Source organism: Lathamus discolor, chromosome 6 (assembly GCF_037157495.1).
Source record: "Lathamus discolor isolate bLatDis1 chromosome 6, bLatDis1.hap1, whole genome shotgun sequence".
NCBI lineage: Eukaryota > Metazoa > Chordata > Aves > Psittaciformes > Psittacidae > Lathamus > Lathamus discolor.
The window spans coordinates 92,405,605-92,423,913 of record NC_088889.1 but is presented as its reverse complement, the minus strand read 5'-3'; the positions used below and the strand labels follow the sequence as shown (position 1 = coordinate 92,423,913).

At 37.3% G+C, this 18,309-nt stretch overlaps 1 protein-coding gene across 1 annotated transcript in view; it reads right to left on the bottom strand.

Annotated features, from left to right (window-relative positions):
* Positions 1-1,328: 1,328 nt before the first annotated feature.
* The window catches only part of UNKL (unk like zinc finger), a 59,913-nt gene continuing 42,932 nt past the window's right edge, over positions 1,329-18,309 (bottom strand). Inside the window, exons 11-17 of the mRNA XM_065685015.1 lie at positions 17,818-17,983; positions 11,786-11,878; positions 6,937-7,161; positions 6,068-6,270; positions 5,021-5,275; positions 2,725-2,876; positions 1,329-1,415 (exon numbers count right to left, since the gene is read on the bottom strand). Coding sequence (XP_065541087.1) covers positions 1,394-1,415; positions 2,725-2,876; positions 5,021-5,275; positions 6,068-6,270; positions 6,937-7,161; positions 11,786-11,878; positions 17,818-17,983 — 1,116 coding nt within the window. The 3' untranslated portion in view covers positions 1,329-1,393. The remainder of the gene's footprint in view (positions 1,416-2,724; positions 2,877-5,020; positions 5,276-6,067; positions 6,271-6,936; positions 7,162-11,785; positions 11,879-17,817; positions 17,984-18,309) is intronic.

Below are 18,309 nucleotides of genomic sequence, written 5' to 3'. Positions count from 1 at the left end.
AGTACTGGTATTATTCTAGGACACATAATTATTTCCAAGATTCATCATTGTAAACCACAAAACATAAAAATATAAAAAGCAACAGACTAACCATATTAGCTCATTGCCTCTAAAAACGAAGCACGTTTTAACTGAGCGTGAATGTGATGATGCACACTGCTAGTGCTGTTCATATTCTTTTTTTCCTAGTGTCATGAGATTAGGAAAATTGCCTGTTACTACCAAAAAAAAACCAGGAACCAAAACCAGCCCTACGACATAGGCAAATACACTAAAATACACAAGAAGAACTATAAACTTGCACAAAACAGCACGAAGTCACTCTTCTGTATCGTGGGTAATAAATGTCATTTAGCTGCATATAGGCAGCACAATGTGGCCTAAGCTGGTTTCTTCTAAAATATTAAAGCAAAAATTTCCACTAAGACATTTCTAAACACTTTCATGAGCACAGTGGCTGCAGAATGCTGTTCCACACTAGATAAATGTAGTAAACCAGGGTCCAAAATAACTGCTTTTTGGAAAAATATGTACCATAATTTCAAACTATAATTGCATATTATTCTTTGATTTGATCATTCTTAAAAAAAAACAACAACCAAATTAAAAAAAACCCTCCAAACAACAAAACCTGACATAACTAAGTTTGCTTTAGTCCAAAATGCTGTTAAGGTTCAAAAACCAGTCTTTGTTCATAGACTGCACAGATGCAAAAAAACCTCCCAAAACAAACCCAAACCATTAATATCTACAGCCAAACTTGATGTTCCAAGTTCCTTTTTTTTAAAAGTCCAAAGCTGGGTATAACTTTAAAACATCACTATTTTACTTTAGGACAGAAAAGTGTGTTTGAAAATGAAAATACTGTCCAATTTTATACTTTTCTCAGTCAAACATTTTAGAGAAACTGTTAAAAGCAACAAAACCCCATTATTAAATCCAACTTTGTCCTTTGAAGTGATCTTCAAAGAAAATTCTGAAACAGGAGCAACTAGAAATATATTTCATACTTTACTGTACTTGTCTCTTCCCAAAAGGTCTCCAATGTTCCTCAGGATTGACATCTTTTAGGAAAGCAGTGGCAAGTCTGTGCATTTAGTTCTCACAGAAAACGTATAATGATTTTTTGTTAACTCAAGCCTTTGTACAAAGAATGCTAAAACCCAAAGGATACAGTGATTTCAGTAATACTGGCTTTGGCCCTTTATTTAATGCTGACACAGTTCTAAAAGCTCTATTTTGTCAATAATAGTTTCAGTATACATCTTCTTATTTTACCATGACTGAACTTTAAATATATTAACTCTTTGCTGCATGTATGAACTCACTTTTTGTACTGAATACAGTAATCTGGAGATACAAATCATGTAACACAGCGGTAGGTCATTTCAGTCTAAGCTTTACCAGTGCCACACCTGAATTTAATAGGGAAAAAAAAAGAGAGTAATGCAGGCAATTATTCCAGGTAAGAAAAGTAAAAATATACATGCAGTAATCAATTACCTTCTCTTCCTGAATTGCATGCTCTCAAATACCAGGTTGAAGTAAGGATATTACCACCTTCTAAAAGAATCACTGTGTCAAAGTGCCACTGCTTGAGTACATACTTAAGTAATTCTGTAGTTCCTTTCAAACATGCATTATTTCATTTCTGAAAAAAGTGTTTTAAAATACTTACTAAAAGCAAGAGATTTAGTCTAGTTATTGTCAAATTGTTTAATACAAAATTAAGCAATAGAATTATTTGCAAAATTCTTTTTTTTATGTCTTCTGCCATTTCATAGGATATTGGGCATAGGCACTTGGCAATATTGTATGTATCATATTTGTGCCTGATGTGTACCACACAAGTTAGGAGATATACAAAAACTTTAGGACTACAAACATCCAAACTGAGGGAAATATGCAAATGCACAGTTGCTCACTAAAACTGATCTGGTTTTGTCTCTGCTGGTACATTTATAAATACTACAGTACGCAGTTAACTTATTAATTGCAAAAAAACTACGTAAATTGTCATTTCTATTTAATCATATTGTGATTTAACAGTAAAACCATGTGAAATATTTATTCTCACAGTACACATATAACACATCATATTACTGAATATTAAAAAAATAAGCATAAGACCTAGAAAGCAGCTTGAGGCAATTTAAAACATATCTTCTAACAAAATACAATAATTAAAATGTGCTTTTATATTAATTAAGAGTTTTTCAAACATCCACGTAAACATAGTGTTAGACCAACTCCAAATACTGGCTCTGGATATTGAACACACAACAGGCATGGCAAAGGGACCATTTGTACTGTTGTGTGTGTAGTTACCGTATCTATGTATCCATCTTCTGTTAATGAAAAAAAAACAGGTATAAACACTTCATTCAGGCATTACAGTAAAATTTATACAAAGTGATTACAGTGCAAATGAACTTAAGTAGCTTGTGCACTACGAATATAAGTGGGAGTCAGAAAAGGCTATAATGGGATTGAGGGGGAATGAAAAAAAATCAAGACTATAGAACCCCATCAAATGATTGATGCGTAAAGGTGAGCAGGCCTTATTCTCTATTATAAAGCGACTAAGTTTCTTACATCAAAATAGAAATCAGTCTAGCACTACTAAATTGATTAATTATGAGTGATATAATTCTTATACAAAATACAAACCCACAAAATTACTTAATTCATAAACATGATAGGAGTACTATCCATGTATGTTACCACAGATTTTTTTTTTTCTGGCAGCAGGGACATTCCTCTTGTGCAGCTGAACAGTGATCACAAAGTACATAATGTTGACGTGGATTCAGGGTAATGCTACGATCACCTTCCTGACAAATGATACGCTTCTTTGATTGAAGCTGAAAAATCACCTGTAAAAAGATTGTTGCACTCAATGAAGAAAATTCCAAAGTAGACAGTTGCATTCTAGCAGCTTTACACGTAGTAGTCCTGAATAAACTTTTAATTAACAACACAATGTTTTTGTATGACAGCTGAATTAAGTATCATAATATATGCCAAGCTCGTGTAACCTTTAAAGTAGCAGCTGGAGAAGCGTAAGTGCTTTTAGAAAGGAAAATAGGTAGGATTAAACCTCTTCACTGAAATTTTCCTGCATAATTGGGAGAAGTTACGTAAATAGACACAAAAAAAACAACCCAACCCCAAAACCAAATAACCAAAAAAGAGATTAGTATACTCCCTCATTTTGCTATTTCAAACTACTGTCACTTTTTTTTATGCCATGCATTAGGACAAAACGGAAGCATCCCAAATGTGTGACCCTTCAATAAAGCTACAGGCTTCAATAAAGATACAGACTTTGGGGAGGTCGTTACGATTGCAAATGAATGTCACCATGTGGTAAGTCATATCGGCCCTATTAAGGAACAAGAAAAAAAATAAAACCACCTAAAAGCTGTGTTATTTTTTCAAGAGCAAGACCAGAATGCTATGTGTGGCACTGCCTAAGACAGCAACTTTCTCCTGGAAGACCTGGGTGAGAAGAGGAAACAATAATACAGAAAATTTGAGAAGCTGGCAAAGGTAGCAATGGTTCTGATGACTTCCATTCCAGGATGTAATGAGTTTTTTGGTAAGTGATCCCAAGACTCTCTTGCTCCTCTTTAAAATCTCCCTTAAGTGAAAATCAATAGCAGTCCCTAATCCAATACAGAATTCTATAAATGTATTTGATAACAGGAGCCTGGTAACTAGCAAGTTTTGCCCTTGTCCACCTTCTTCACTGAAAAATATTTATGTTTTAAACTCCTCTAAAGTGAGCCTGGTGAAGACAGTGCAGAACTCAAACAAGTACTGAAGTATGGCAGATGGTCCCAGTAGCGAAAGGAAACCTTCTTTTGGTCTGGACAATCTTGTCACAGTCAAAATAAAACAATAAAAATTTGAGTCAGATGTGGTGTTGCTGCGCTTGAGTCTGCAGGAAAGAAAGTGATGTGAAACCAAGTTGTGCCCAGCAAGGTTTGAAGTATGGTGCTTGGAACAGTACATGGTCATTATTATCTTCACTGATGTGCTCAGAGGGGTGGCACCTGATATTCCCAGCTTTGAGAGCCCTGAGAAATGCCCTCAATCTGGCAGTGAAAGAACATCTTCAATTTTGGCAGAAGCTGAGTGGATTTGAGAGAAGGTGAAATACAGCAATATGCTGCTGAGGTGATTAAGGGACTGAAGCATCTGACATACGAGGAGAGGCTGGAAGAGCTGGGATTACATAGCCTTTTCAAAGAGATGGCATCTTACTGGTCTGTATAAACACCTGATGGGAGAGAGTAAAACAGACAGGGACAGACTCTTTTCAGTAGTACCCAATGAAAGAAGAGCCTACGGGAACAAGCTAAAATCCCACACAGACATAAGAAAAAACATTCCTTACTGTGAGGATGGTCAAACACTGGAAAAGATTGCCCTATGAGGCAGTGGGCTCTCCATCCTTGGAGATCCTCAAAACACCACAAGGCAAGGCCCTGAGCAACCTGCTCAAATAGGCTCTGGGTTTAGTAGGGTGTTGGACTGGATGATCTCCAGACATCCCTTCTAATGTCAACGATTCTCCACACCAAGTGTGTACTGGCCACTCTGACACAAAGTCCTAGTGGGGAATCTCACCACTTACCATCTGAAGAAGTGAAAAGCATGTAACTACTTCCATTTGTTTAGGGCAACTATTTTTATTTATTTAGCTAGTGACCAAAATGTTAGGGGTAAAAGCTGGCTTTAAACGTTTTGTTTGGGGTTTTTTTAATCAGCCAAGAATTCTTGTGAATTACTTGCAATTTGTTCTGATAGCTGAACAAATTCTTAGAAGAATCCATTAGGCTGAGAAATCTACTGCATCCTCTATTATAGGATGAACGCAGGATGAAAAGAAAGACTTATTAAGACAGAGCAATATTGCTCTTTGAAATGAAACCTGGCATAACAATTTCATTGAAGGTTATTGAGCTGCCACTTTCAGTTAATCAAAAATAGTTATGCAGATGAATAAACTCACCTCATCTATTGTTACTAAATCTGAGTGCAGCCGATTTTGTAAGGAACGAAGCTTTGGCAAGGATATCTTATCTATATCGCCATAGTTTTTCATATAAGGCAGTGTAGTACACAGACAAGCAGCTAATTGCGCCTTTAGCTTTTTTATTTTGCTTTCCACTTCCTCCTTCTTCTGAAGAGCGAGCTGTTTGTCCGCATCTGCAATGTTAGCACGTTCTTTTGCTTCTTGAGCCTCTTTCTGCCATGCATCGCATGCCTGGGAGAAGGAGATTTCCAGAATATAATTTTTTTAAATTAACAAACTAAGAAAAAGTCAAAAGGCAAAAAGACATAACAATGCATTTACTGCCCATTTCACACTTCTCCCTACTTATCCTACCTTCTAAATAACAACTGTTCTTGTTTTGTAATTTGTAATGTGATTTTTAGATATGTCACTGTTACTTGTCTGTAAATAGCCAGAAGCCTTTTGGGAGTTCTATAAACAAAACGTATTTTAGATGTTAAATTTGTAATTTAATGTCAAGAGACATTAAAAAAACCTATCAAAATTTAGTTTAGCTACTCCTCATCATAGAGAGAACAACATGAGGGGAAGGAAAGGACTACAGAAAATGCATGACTGGCAGCTATCAACAACCTCAGTTTGACTGCTGAGGTGGCTACATATGTCCAGGCACACTATACAACCATGGCTGCTGACAAGCCTCTACTTTTTTGCATCCTTACCATGTAAAAGAGCTATGGGAGGGAATACATATCTTTCCTTACTGAAACATCAAGATATGTTGCTGTTCAGCACTATCCTGAATCTGTGTAAGTGTCCCTGTCTAGACAGGCAGATTAACCTTGGGAAAATAAACTGCACTTTAAACAGCTGTTTCCTTTATATTGCTAGCATTTCAAGGATGGAAAAACATTCCTTTGACAGACTGTAATAAAACTGTGTCCAAGGATAAGAAGATATGTAAAAATGAAAAAGAGTAGTAACTGCTTGCTTGTTAAAATATATAGGTATATAATTTAATATTACCATAAATTAGCATACCTGTTTTACCTGTTGCCAAGATTCTTCCCATTGTTTTAGTTTTCTCTTGGCATCATCAAGTTCCTGTCTAACTTGAGTTAGTTCATTCCCAGTTGTGTTTGAACTTATTGAAGGGGTAGTGCCACTGCTTAGTACTGGGGATGGACTAGGAGAGAAATTCTCAGTTATGAAGTCCCAAGTGCTCCCTGTAACACCATTTAAACCTGTAAAACAAAGGCAGAAAAAACCAATTATTCTGCACACACTGCTGCAAAATGTTTCACATTTGAATAAAACAGATGTGCCACATATGCAAATTTTGTACTTTCATCTGAAAGACTCATAACATTATTTCACTACCTTCAGAAACGTGACAGTCAGGAAAATGTTTTTGGTATTTTCAGTGATTCACGAGACTTACCAATTTTTTTTTTTTCTTGCCACTTTTAATAAAAGTACAGTCCACAAAAGGAGAAGGAAGAGTGAGAATTCATTTTCATACAAAATGGTTTGTTCCTAGCAGCTTATATGTAATTTTAGTTCTTCCTCTTTCTCTGTTTTGCATTTTCCTCTAGCAAAATGGTGCAGCTAAAATGCATTCGTGCTGCCTGTATGCAATCTCTATATTTTACTCCTTTCAAACACCTCTAAATATATCTCCTCTTCCAAGAATTCTTTTTTTCCCTTCACTAGGAACAGAAGTTCACTCCTTGAACTTTCTCCCACATATCACATACACTCCATTATCAGTAGTGTGATCGATTACAACCACAAGGCCTTGTTGTCTAGATGAAGTCATGAGAAACATGCAAAGCTTTGAACTAAACATTTCTTACCTGCTATTAAGTTCCCTCTTACAATACACAAAGTGCAGCCTTCAACTTACTTACCTAAAGAGTTGTGGGAAGAGGCTGAGGTGCCTAACATGCTATGTTCTGTCTTCAAAGACAACTGGTGGAAAGGAGCCGTAGCAGACGAAACAAAAGACTGAGACAGCGATTGTGAAAGAGAACTGAGTGGAGAAGTTGAAAGGGATGATGATGAATGTAAAGATGAGGAACGAGCAAGAGAACCTGGAATACTGACAGGTGCTGAACTTCCCAGTAATCTTTGACCTACGTATGCGTAGGGGAAGAAAGAAAAACAAACAAACAAAAAAAATTTGTTCCAAAGCAGTACACAGCTTTCTGTAAGCAATTTTCTGAAAGACATATCAAATGTAAGTTAAATTACATATTCAAACATCTTCCATTAAAATAACCCAGCATTTATTTATCTCCTATTGAAAAAATATTTTTTTAAATTGAGCACTCGAAATTGAACATTTTCAGGCAATAGTTTTCCTAGTGCCAGCAAAACAGAATTTGTAGCTTTATACAGCAGTGGCCTCATCTGCAGCTACAAAGCAAAGCTTTTCAGATCAAGTTATTCAGCTTACTCATTTTTACAGCCAACAATTAATGCAAGTGGAAAAACTGACAGAAACTTAAAGAATTAAGAAAAATATGTATTTTGGATAAGCAAGTGAGACTACATACCTTGAAAATCATACGCAGAGTAATTATCAGACATATAGCTCAATTTCTTTGGTCTACATACTTTTGCTTTTGTTCAATAGATTTACCTGTCAAATGTACTCAACTCTCTATAAAAACTGAGTTTGAAACAAACTGAAAATTAATAATAATTTAGTCAAACAAATGTATTGCTCATAATTTCCCAAAATAATGATGTCATGGTTTACATTCAGCCAGCAACTAAGTACCAAGCAGCTGCTCACTCACCCACCCCAACCCTTCCCTGGGCAGGATGGGCAGGAGAATCAGAAGAATGTAAAACCTGCGGGTTGAGGTAAGTATAGTTTAGCAACTAAAATAAAGTAAAATATAGTACAACTACTACTACTAAGGGAAATAACAAGGAGAGAGATATAAAACTAAAAGGCAAAAGAAAGAAAACAATAAACACAAGTGATACATGACACAATTGCTCAGCACCCGCTGAGCAATACCCAGCCTGACCTGAGCAGTGATCGGTCCCTTCTGGGTAACTCCTCCCAGTTCATATATTGGGCATGATGTGCTGAGGGATGGAATACCCCTTTGGTTACTTTGGGTCAGGTGTCCTGTCTCTGCTCCCTCACAGCTTCTTCTCACCGCAGAGAGCGAGAGACTGAAAAGTCCTTGACCAGGGTAAGCGCTACTGAGCAACAACTAAAACGTTGTGTTATCAGCACTGTTTTCAGACTGAAGCAGAAACACAGGACTGCACCAGATACTAGAAAGGAAATTAACTCTATCCCAGCTGAAACCAGGACAAATGATAATAATAAATAGGTATTAAAAAAGGAAATCAATTATGTAATTACTTACATAAAAATGCACAGATGCAATGTGTTTTCCTGGTCAGGAAACAGTTCAATATTTACTCTGAAGGTTTTATTCATCAATACGTTTGACTAGCAACTAAAAATGACATTACCTTTTCTCTAAAAAAACCCCAAACCTAAAAGTCAAATGATTATGCTTAAAGCAAGGGTCATGATTCTAGTTTTCTGGTTTTGCTTAAAACAGGTGAATTCATATCATCAGGGGCATCATTCCTTTCAGAAGTATTTCAAAACAAAAAGATAGGGATGCTCATCATAAGCTGCACTGCCACAATATTTAAAAAAAAAAATATATATCTTGAAATACTCAGTAAATGTTACCAAGGTCAGCCTCATGACTAAATATATGATGAAGACACAGGACACACATATAACCACAGATGTACGTAATACACCAGACAATAAAAGTATACCACTTTTCACAACAAGAGCAAGGAAGCAACAAAATAAAGGGAGTTTGTTAAAAAATTTGGCCAAGTAAGAATTCTTTTAAAAATTAATTAAGAGCCAAAATAAAGTACCCAAACAACATGGAATGGTAACAGAAGAACCATCTCTTTTCTGGTTCTTAAAGTAATATTCAAATCCAGCTGAATTTTGGCAAATGCAATCTGCCTGCATGTCTTGAGTTCACAGGGCAAGGTTGGGGGGAGACAGTGCTGCACGGATGGCTAGGAGAAGCACAGCCAGCTCCAGATGGCTCCAGCAAATCCGCTGCAGGACACAGTGCACCCTTCAGCCACAATGGTACCACCTCTGGGAGAATATATTTTAGAAAAGCAAAAAAAATGTCACACAGGCAGAGGATGAAGAAACAAAAACTATGAGAAACAGTCCTGTGAATACCAAGGTCAGGAAAAAAAAAAAAGGGAAGGAGGTGCCCCGGGGCCAGAGCATACATCTGCCTGGAGAAGAGATTCCCCTGCAGCCCATGGAAGGTTTTAGAAGAGACCACAGTAAGAGCAGGTATTTCCTGCACCTCGTGGAAGAGACTACAGTAAAAGCAGGAATTTCTCTGCAGCCTGTGGACAGGACCAGGTTGCAGCAGGCGGATATTGTCTGAAAGAACTGCAGCCCATGCTGGCACAGGCTCTTCAGACAGGAACTGTGATCCATGGGGAGGACCCACACTGGAGCAGGGACAAGTGTGAGGAGGAAGAAGTAGCAGAGAGGAACTATTACGAACTAACCACTGTCCCCCATTCCCCATCCTCCTGCGCTGCTTGGGACAGGAAGGAAGGGGCAGAAGATTTGGGAACAAAGTTGAATCTGGGGAAAATGTGCCTGGCAGGGAGTTAGTTTAGTCTTTCTCTTTGCTTCTCACCATCCAACTATTTTAATTGGCAATAAATGAGTTTTCGCCAAATCAAGTCTATTTGCCCATGACAGCAACTGAGTGATCTTCCTGTCTTTATCTTGACCTGTAAATTTTTTCATCTTACTTTTTTCCCCATGTCCTGCTGAGGAGGAGTGTGAGAGAGCAGTTGGATGAGTGTCTGGCTACCCACCAAGGTCAACCTATTACACTGCATGAACTTTATCCTCCAGATACAAGTAAAATTATTTCCTTCCTGTTCCATACTTCATGGTACTTCTAATGGCACATAATCATTTCTGCAGCATAGAACAAGGCAGTAAATTAAATACCAGTCAAACAAACTATAGCAGCAGGAGAATTGTTGAACTCGTCATGACTAGCAGAGAAATACATTTGAAATTGCACACATTATCAGTTTCTTTCCAGGTCTGTATGAATGGGAGTATCAGGAACAACAATGGAAAACATTTACAGATAACATATAAACTGTTCTTGTGAAGAAACAACCTGTTACCATCATCACTAGACAGAAAATTGTAAGTCAATCAACCAAAATAAATGTAAAGCCCTAAAAGCTCTGAAGGTATTCCCACTAATATTATTGACAAGAATCTGCATAAAACTAGATGACTACCTATTGAGACTGTAACATTTTGGGTCATTCTGTACGGATTCCCTAATAACCTGAAGTACACAGGTACCACAAATATAGTCTCTAGTAGAAAAGAACCACCTTGGGAAGAAACAGAGTCAAGGCAGGAGAGACACCACAGCTTGTAGCACTGCTGTCAAGATCCCAGAAATTAGTATTTGGCGTAAGAAGCTTCTTAATCCGTTTTATCTAGCACTTGTTTCCTCTTGCTCTAGCTATCAGTAATGAAGCCACTGCTACAATCTGTTTATACCTAACTTGAAGCCAAAACATCACCACCACCAAGTGTGAATTGTAGGCTGCCTCCCCAAATGCTCTGCTCAGATCTGAAGACAGAAACATGTCACCAGTCACTTTATGTGAGACATCTTCTGCCAACCTTCAAATTAGCAAGGTAATGAAATCAAAAAGTTCATTCCAAACCAAGTAACCTTCCTTAATTCTGTTTGCTCTGAAGCTTCATGTATCCACACTCTATTGGGGTGATAAAATTAGTGATCTTGCCTCAAACTGTCTCCTTTCACTGCAAAGGAAGCACTTGGAAGAGGAAAAGTTTGAAACGGAATCTCTCTGGACATGTGTGTTATTTCTGAAAAGAAGCAACTTACAGCTGCTTATATTTTATGCTTTCCTGAGGGAGTGAGGGCACTTGATATTCACTTGGGTCAAAATGATTTCCAAGCCTTACGAAAGACTTGAATCTGTAATACTTGGGCAGTGTCCTATCCACTGCAGTCCCAGTGACAGCATACATATTTCAACAACATCAAATACATCTGTATATTTTTTAAAGGTCATGGACTAGAGATACAATAATTGTCTTAAAGGAAGAAGAACTGCATAATATATAGAGACACTAAGTGCAAGCTTTTCTACTTGGAACAAGGGACAGCAATAATGAACTAGGGTGTAGCTATAGCTGTTTTACCCTTTGAGTCTACAGCCACAGGTCAAGAGGGACATGGGAGGAACATGTCTGCCATCCAAGAATACAGTTCTGTTTGCGCAAGTGGAAGCCCAACACATAGGCACAACCAACTTAATAACTGCAGACCTCCTTCAAAGAAATGCTAGAAAAACAGGTATCAGAAAATAAAGTATTATAAAAACATGTCTGTTCTCTTGCTGTATCTCTCAAAGGGTTATAGTTTCTCAGCTTTCACTATATTTCTGTTTTTTTATCTCAATTATTTTCTCTTTTCTACTTATACAAAGAAAAGGTGTCATTTTAATTTCTTGATGTTAAACAGCCAGAACAAAACTAAGGAGTCTTCTTCAAAGTCTTTGCTGTCTGTAACTATTTTGATGAGTAAAAGTTTAGGAAGCCAGAAAAGAATGATATTTTAAATTAGCATAATTTTTACAAATTGGACCTCTTACTTGCTAATCCAAGGTTACTGCCTTCTTGATCTTCTAAGTCTCTATCTACAGATGCGACGTTCACATCATTAAAATGCAAATCTAAGGCAGAACCTGTCAAACAAAACATTGTATCAATACATTATCCTTGAATTACCCATAAATCACGATGGCTGAAATGAGGAAAGTTTGACTATTTTTGTTAGTGCTTCCTTCATGGAACACTTTTGCATCTAGGTCATGGTCTTAAGCACACTACAGACACACAATGAAGGATATCTGTGTTTACTAAAAGGGAAAACTCTCATATATAAGCTATTACAGCTCTTTAAGTTGGTGAGATGAATAGAGAATAATGGAAAGATGGCTGTTTATCTGGATTTTTAAGAAATCTGTGTCACCTGGTGTGCTTACATCAACAGAAAAAGAGGAAAAACAAAATTTAGACACCTATGTAAACATATTTTTTATTATTATTGAATAAAAGCAGGTATGAAACCTGCAGAAAGACTGCAAAGGTCCCTTACAACAATTAGCCCTTGGGGTAACAGAGTTACATATCAGGGCATACAGATGTAAGGAATGTCACAATATTAAAATGAAAATGTGCAATACTTTAAAATAAATTAACTAAAATTCAAGTATCAGTATTCCTTTTAGACTGAACGTTAGACTGCCTTTCATAATTTCTTATGGCAGTCTAAGACTTCTCTGGGCAATGACAAAGATCTAAATAGTATACTTCTTATTAGGTCCACTGCTTATAAAGCGTTAGAAGACAAGTGTTTTTCCCTCTCTTCCTCTTAACTTCTTTTCTGTGCAGAAAGGGGTGTAATTAAGGAATTTATCCCTCTGTTCCTATACTTTTATCTAATGTTGAACAACTCAACAATCAGCAAGACACAAGAGAAGTCTGCAGAAATACTGATTTTGCAGTCAGGAAAGTGAATACCCCAGTCATTGTGGTTAGTGATAGCAATCACCTTTATGAAGAATTTTTTTATTTTATGTTGAAAATCGTTATTACAAACTGGCAAAAAGCCTAAATGAAAAGGAACCAACAGAAATAAAAGACACACTGGCTTGTATAAAAGTTTTAGTAAGATCCAAAAGAGATCGCTCAATCCCTTTGGAATTAGACTGATTCCTCTCTCATAGCGTAGTCCGAAACAATGTGCACTGTAAATGGCAGAAAATCTTTGGCAGAAGTACTATATAGTTGTAAAAGTGCTAAAACTCAGAAATTCAAAGCACCATTTGGATCATTAATACATATACAGCACACTATTACTATATACAGGCATTTTCTGATGTTGACTAGGCTATCTAATGGACTCCACAGACTTGGAGCTCCAGATGATACATAAACAGAACTAGTGACCTAGAAGCAGGATCCACATTACAGTGCTCAGCAGAAAGCTGCCTCAGCTGTCCAGAACAAAATACGAGCCAAGAGATGAAGTTCATGTACTACATAATGACACTCATGACAAAGATCCCTGAAGAGTTAATACAGCTCTTTCTGAAGAGTTACTAATCTAGGTCTCAAAAGTAACACAACTTTATCAGTACCCTAACAATACTACTTATCTTTCAGCAGTACTGACAGAGCAGCTTAGTGTCCAGCAGTCAGAGGAAGGAAGTTCATCTCTACATCATCGTTTTGGCATGAAGGAATATACCCTAGGTTTTTAAAGTTTTCCAGCAATAACCTTCTCTAGGAGACAGATGCCCAAGCCTGTCATTCTATAAGATACAGTCAGGATGGGAGAGATGGCCTCCTTTTATTTGATGACATCAAGTGGCCACAAGCGCTGTGTGAAACCCAGCTTAAAAGTCCCTCTTCCGTACTGGGTTTTGGAACCCCACTGCTGCACTGTGCCTTCCCTACCTTTGCTTTATATAAGTAAGGGTCTTTCATCTGCCACGCTGTAGCCTGCCTCTTTCGCCCTTTCACCCTACTGCACTGGTAGCGCCTTCCAGAATCTCTGAGGCAGTATATGTTTCCTTTCTTGTTCTCATGTTCACCATCTTGATATGCTCACCATCTGGCGGCACCTACCAACCCTCAGAGCACTGCTATGGTAGGTTCTTAGGGGAAATGACTGCCGCTGGTGTGAGAACCATGCTTCCTTTCTCCTCTTCTCCTACTTCTGATTGTAACTTTTGATTTACATTAGACGGACCATACAATATCTCCGGACATCTCAATAACAAATTAGCACGCAAGATCATCCACTGACCAAAGCGTGCTCCAATTAACACTACTAACATCATAAGCAGGAAGAGCCCATAAGGATTTTGGGACAGTCTTGGTGAAAAACTACAGTTAATACAGTTAGTATAGGAAAAGTATTATGTGGGAGAGAACCAGCTGCTGCACTTAAGAGGATGCCCAAGAGATGATGCTCATCCAGCCTCCCTGTCACTTCTATTTCCATCCAGCCACTAGGACAGTTTTCTCTTCTCCTTTCCTCTCTCACTCTTATGTTTCTTTGTTTGTTTAGAAATAATTTTCACCATTATGTGCCATCTGCTATGCCACCCACTAATAAATCTTCCCACGTGTGAACTTGTCTCAACTTCCTCTGTGCAAAACCACCATACACCTGTGAGAGCAAACTTTTCATCACTATGCTGCAGGATGTTCTGGGAGAGATCCCTCTCACTTCCACCAAGTGAAGCTGGTTCCGCTTTCTTTCAAAAAGTTAAAAACTCTCTCAATCATGAAAAGAGAGGCTTTAAAATCCCATCATTAGCACCATCATTATCTTTAAACAGGAAAACAAACCGGGGTTCTTTCCAAGGTCTTGCAATTCCCCACATCACTCATACGTTAATATTTGAAGTTATTTGTGGTGTCTGGCTCAGTAAGTTGCTAGCAGGAAAAAAACACAATGAGGCTGACATAAATCATGCTGCTCAAATAGCAGATCAAATCTAAGCCTGCACCCTACTAATCAGTAACCTGTCATGTTCTTCTCATGAGGCCGTAACTCACTCTGCCACACTTGTCCTCCCCTACCACAAAAAGGATGGACATGTCTCCTTAGTGTTTATTATCTGGATTTTCAAAGCTTAATTTCTGTTACCTTCTGGCTCTCTCAGGTTCCACATCACATGGTGGAAAGTCAGTGGAGTGCAGGGAAAGAACACAGACAACATCTTCAGATAACAACATATATGGGAAGCAAATGGAGAAACACCAATTTTCCTCAAATGGCAAGTTTGCCGGATAGGCAAAATTCCCATGCTCGAGTATGCAACAGAAAGCAACAGAAGCAACCAGAACATTCCCAAGGGGAGGCCTACCCAGAAACCTAACACAGACAACAGGGTGGAGTATCAGATGATGGCAGATGTCCCGCTTTCTCCCTACTATCAATGGAGTAATTTCCCTTCACTGCTGCCCATTCCTTATTTATTCCTCTTCAAATCTGTCTCCTTTGAAACTCTTCTTATCTAATGTCTCTATTCTCTAAAAAAATATTTTCATTTATATTTTCTGTTTTGGTTTTGTTTGGGTTTTTTGGGTGTGGGGTTTTGTTTGCTTGTTGGGTTTTGTTTAGTGTTTTTTATTATTATTTTAAGTTTTCAAGAGGATTTCAAATACCCTGCAGCTCTTACCTTCTCTGACTGTATTTCTTTCTTTTTTTACCAGAACAAAATCAGGCAACTCAACCAATCTCCCTGAGAGGAGAAGACTGCAACAATGTATCTTCTACTCCATCATTCTTCAGCTTTGAACATATTGTCCAAGCCTCTATGCTAAATACTAGCTCTATCTGACGGGTCTGACTTGCGCCCTTTTCTGCCCCAGCTCTTGGGGACTATTACTCAGGGAGCAGACAGAGAAGGCTTGTAACTCCCCAGGAGATCAAGATAAAGGGCCACAGAAAGGGCTATAGACCCCACTGCCTGACAAAGATTCTTTAGGCCTTGCTAATATAACTCTCCTGACTTTTCCCTAAACCTTCTCCAAACACATTCATCACTTTTTCCCATAACCACCAAGCCCCTCCCCTTGTTGCAGCTCATTTTCTATTCTTTTTTTTATGGATTTCTACAAGAACACTATAAATGCATTTTCTGTTCTACAATAATGTATTCAGATTACATGCAACACTATTCTCAATGCCATCCCATATATTCATGAAACAAAACTCTGGAAAAATAATTTACATGTATCTATGAAATTCTTTTAATGAAAAAAAGGCCTAATCTACGCAGTTACCATAAAGTATACTAACTTACACATACATGAAGTGTGTTTTATGATACATATTCTGTTAACAAACACAGTATACTAAAAACTGATGTATAAAGACATCAATAGATAGCAGAAGCATATTCTATCTCAAAGGAATCAAGAGTCTCTTATGTGCAATAATATAATCACACTAGGACATGCGAAACATAGCACATCACTGTTTTAATGATTCTGCAACACTTGTTTAGTATATCACAATTTTTAAATTATACTGAATTAGCACCACATCTAGTATACAGAAATTAGACCATGGTTCTTACTGTATGAGTAACTTCTTACAGTCAGTTAGCTTCTGATTATTACAGAAGCAATGTTTATCTTGACAAAAATGTGATTTCATTCCATAGTATATCTTAAAATAACTGTAAGCCAATTAAATTATATTACTTGCATACAATAAAAACTAAAATTCTGCTCATTCTAATACTGAAATTAGAGTCAAAATTTATTTTCTGTCTAAAACAAGATCATTGAACAAACATTTAAGGAAAGCAAGCTATACACTTGTGAGACTGCAGAAAAAGATCCATAATTTAATATTCTGCATAATTTCTTTCCTAAAAAAAATTAAGAGTGAATGCCTAACTTACCATGCTGAAGTGCTGACTCACTGTCTGCAGTCTCCTGCTCGCTGCTACACATCAATTTAAATACAGAAAGCTTAAAGTACACCAGCTAATCACAGCAACTCCCTGATCACATGACTTACATCACAGAATGTGAAATAGTGCATTTTTCAAATCACAACATTCCCTGCCACAGCCTCCTGAATAAACCACATTTAGTGTAAAAGTGCCACAAATTTCAATGAGTTTGTGGGTAACACTAAATTAAGAGAAGCAGCTGATACACTTGATGGCAAGACTGCTGCTCAGAAGGATCTCAAAAGGTTGGAGAACTAAACTGACAGAAAGCCCCTGAAGTTCAACAAAGGCAAATACAATAATGGTGCACCTGGGACAGAATAATCCCTTGCAACAGTAAAGGCTGATTGGAAAACAGCACTGCAGAAAAATATCTAGGAATTCTGATGAACATGTTCATATTCTATGGCAATAAAAGCTAATGGTGTATTTGCCTGCATTAGCAAAAGTGTAGCCAGCAGGTTGGGGGAAGTGGTTATTCCTCTCTATCCAGCACCTGTGAGATCACAGCAGGAATACCAGTGTCTAATTATTATTGAAATACTTAGCATAGGAAAAGCTTCAGGCTAATAATAGAAATTTTGGGACTATCTCCCAGAATCTGTCTTTTGCACCCAGAAAGGAAGGGCTCCTCCTTTTCGTGTCCTTTCAGAACTGGTCCGCATAGTGTGAACAAAAGATTTTGTCCTTGAACATACAAATAACCAGAATGAAGAATATGCAGTCAGCCATACTGCAAGAACATGGCCAGATTTGTAACTGCACCTGCTATTTTAACATTAAAAAAAGTCAAATCTCATCAGCCCACCAACAGAAGTTGAGGAGACAGTGCTTCCAGCAACAATGAGGTGCATTATGAAAGTCTGACACTTTTTTTTTTTTATCACTGGCTAATACAAAGGCTAAAATTCCAATTTGAATGTCCTATTCACTCATTCCTATGCTCACATTGGAGACTTGGTGAAAAATAATAACTTGGGGTTAAAGCATTTACATTAAATTTCAGATATTGCCATATATTTTTATAATATGTAATAATATGTTATTTACCAATAAGTTCTTTGAATCTAAGCTGAAACAAGAAGAACTTGAATAATGCAACAAAATATTACAATCAGAGATTAGATGTTAAGACTTACCAACTACTGATTCAACTGTGTTACTGCCAGAATAGAATGGGAGAGCTTTGGCACTAATAGAAGGGACAGCTATAGGAGATGAACTATCTGATCCAACACTGGAGGCCAGACTAGAAGTTATACGTGAAGCAAGTGGGTTAATGGCTGAAAAAACACTGAGATGGTTCTGTTAAAAAGAAACAAACAGCATATGTAATCGCACAAAACCACACTTTTACACAGATGTATGTACAAACATGTAAAATAAACAATGTATTTTTAAAAGAACCACCCTCTGAATTAATACATTAGGAAAATTTCACTTATCCTTTATCAGCAAATGCGCTTCTCCAATGTGGCTGGACATCACTACCATAAAATGGAATTCTGCTTTCAGAAAAAATATATCTAAAGGCTAGCAAATAAGTTCATAATTATATAGTAACATAATTAGCTGAAGTATGATGCTCTTTTTCAAAGGGAAAATATCTTAGGAATTGTACCATTTTATTA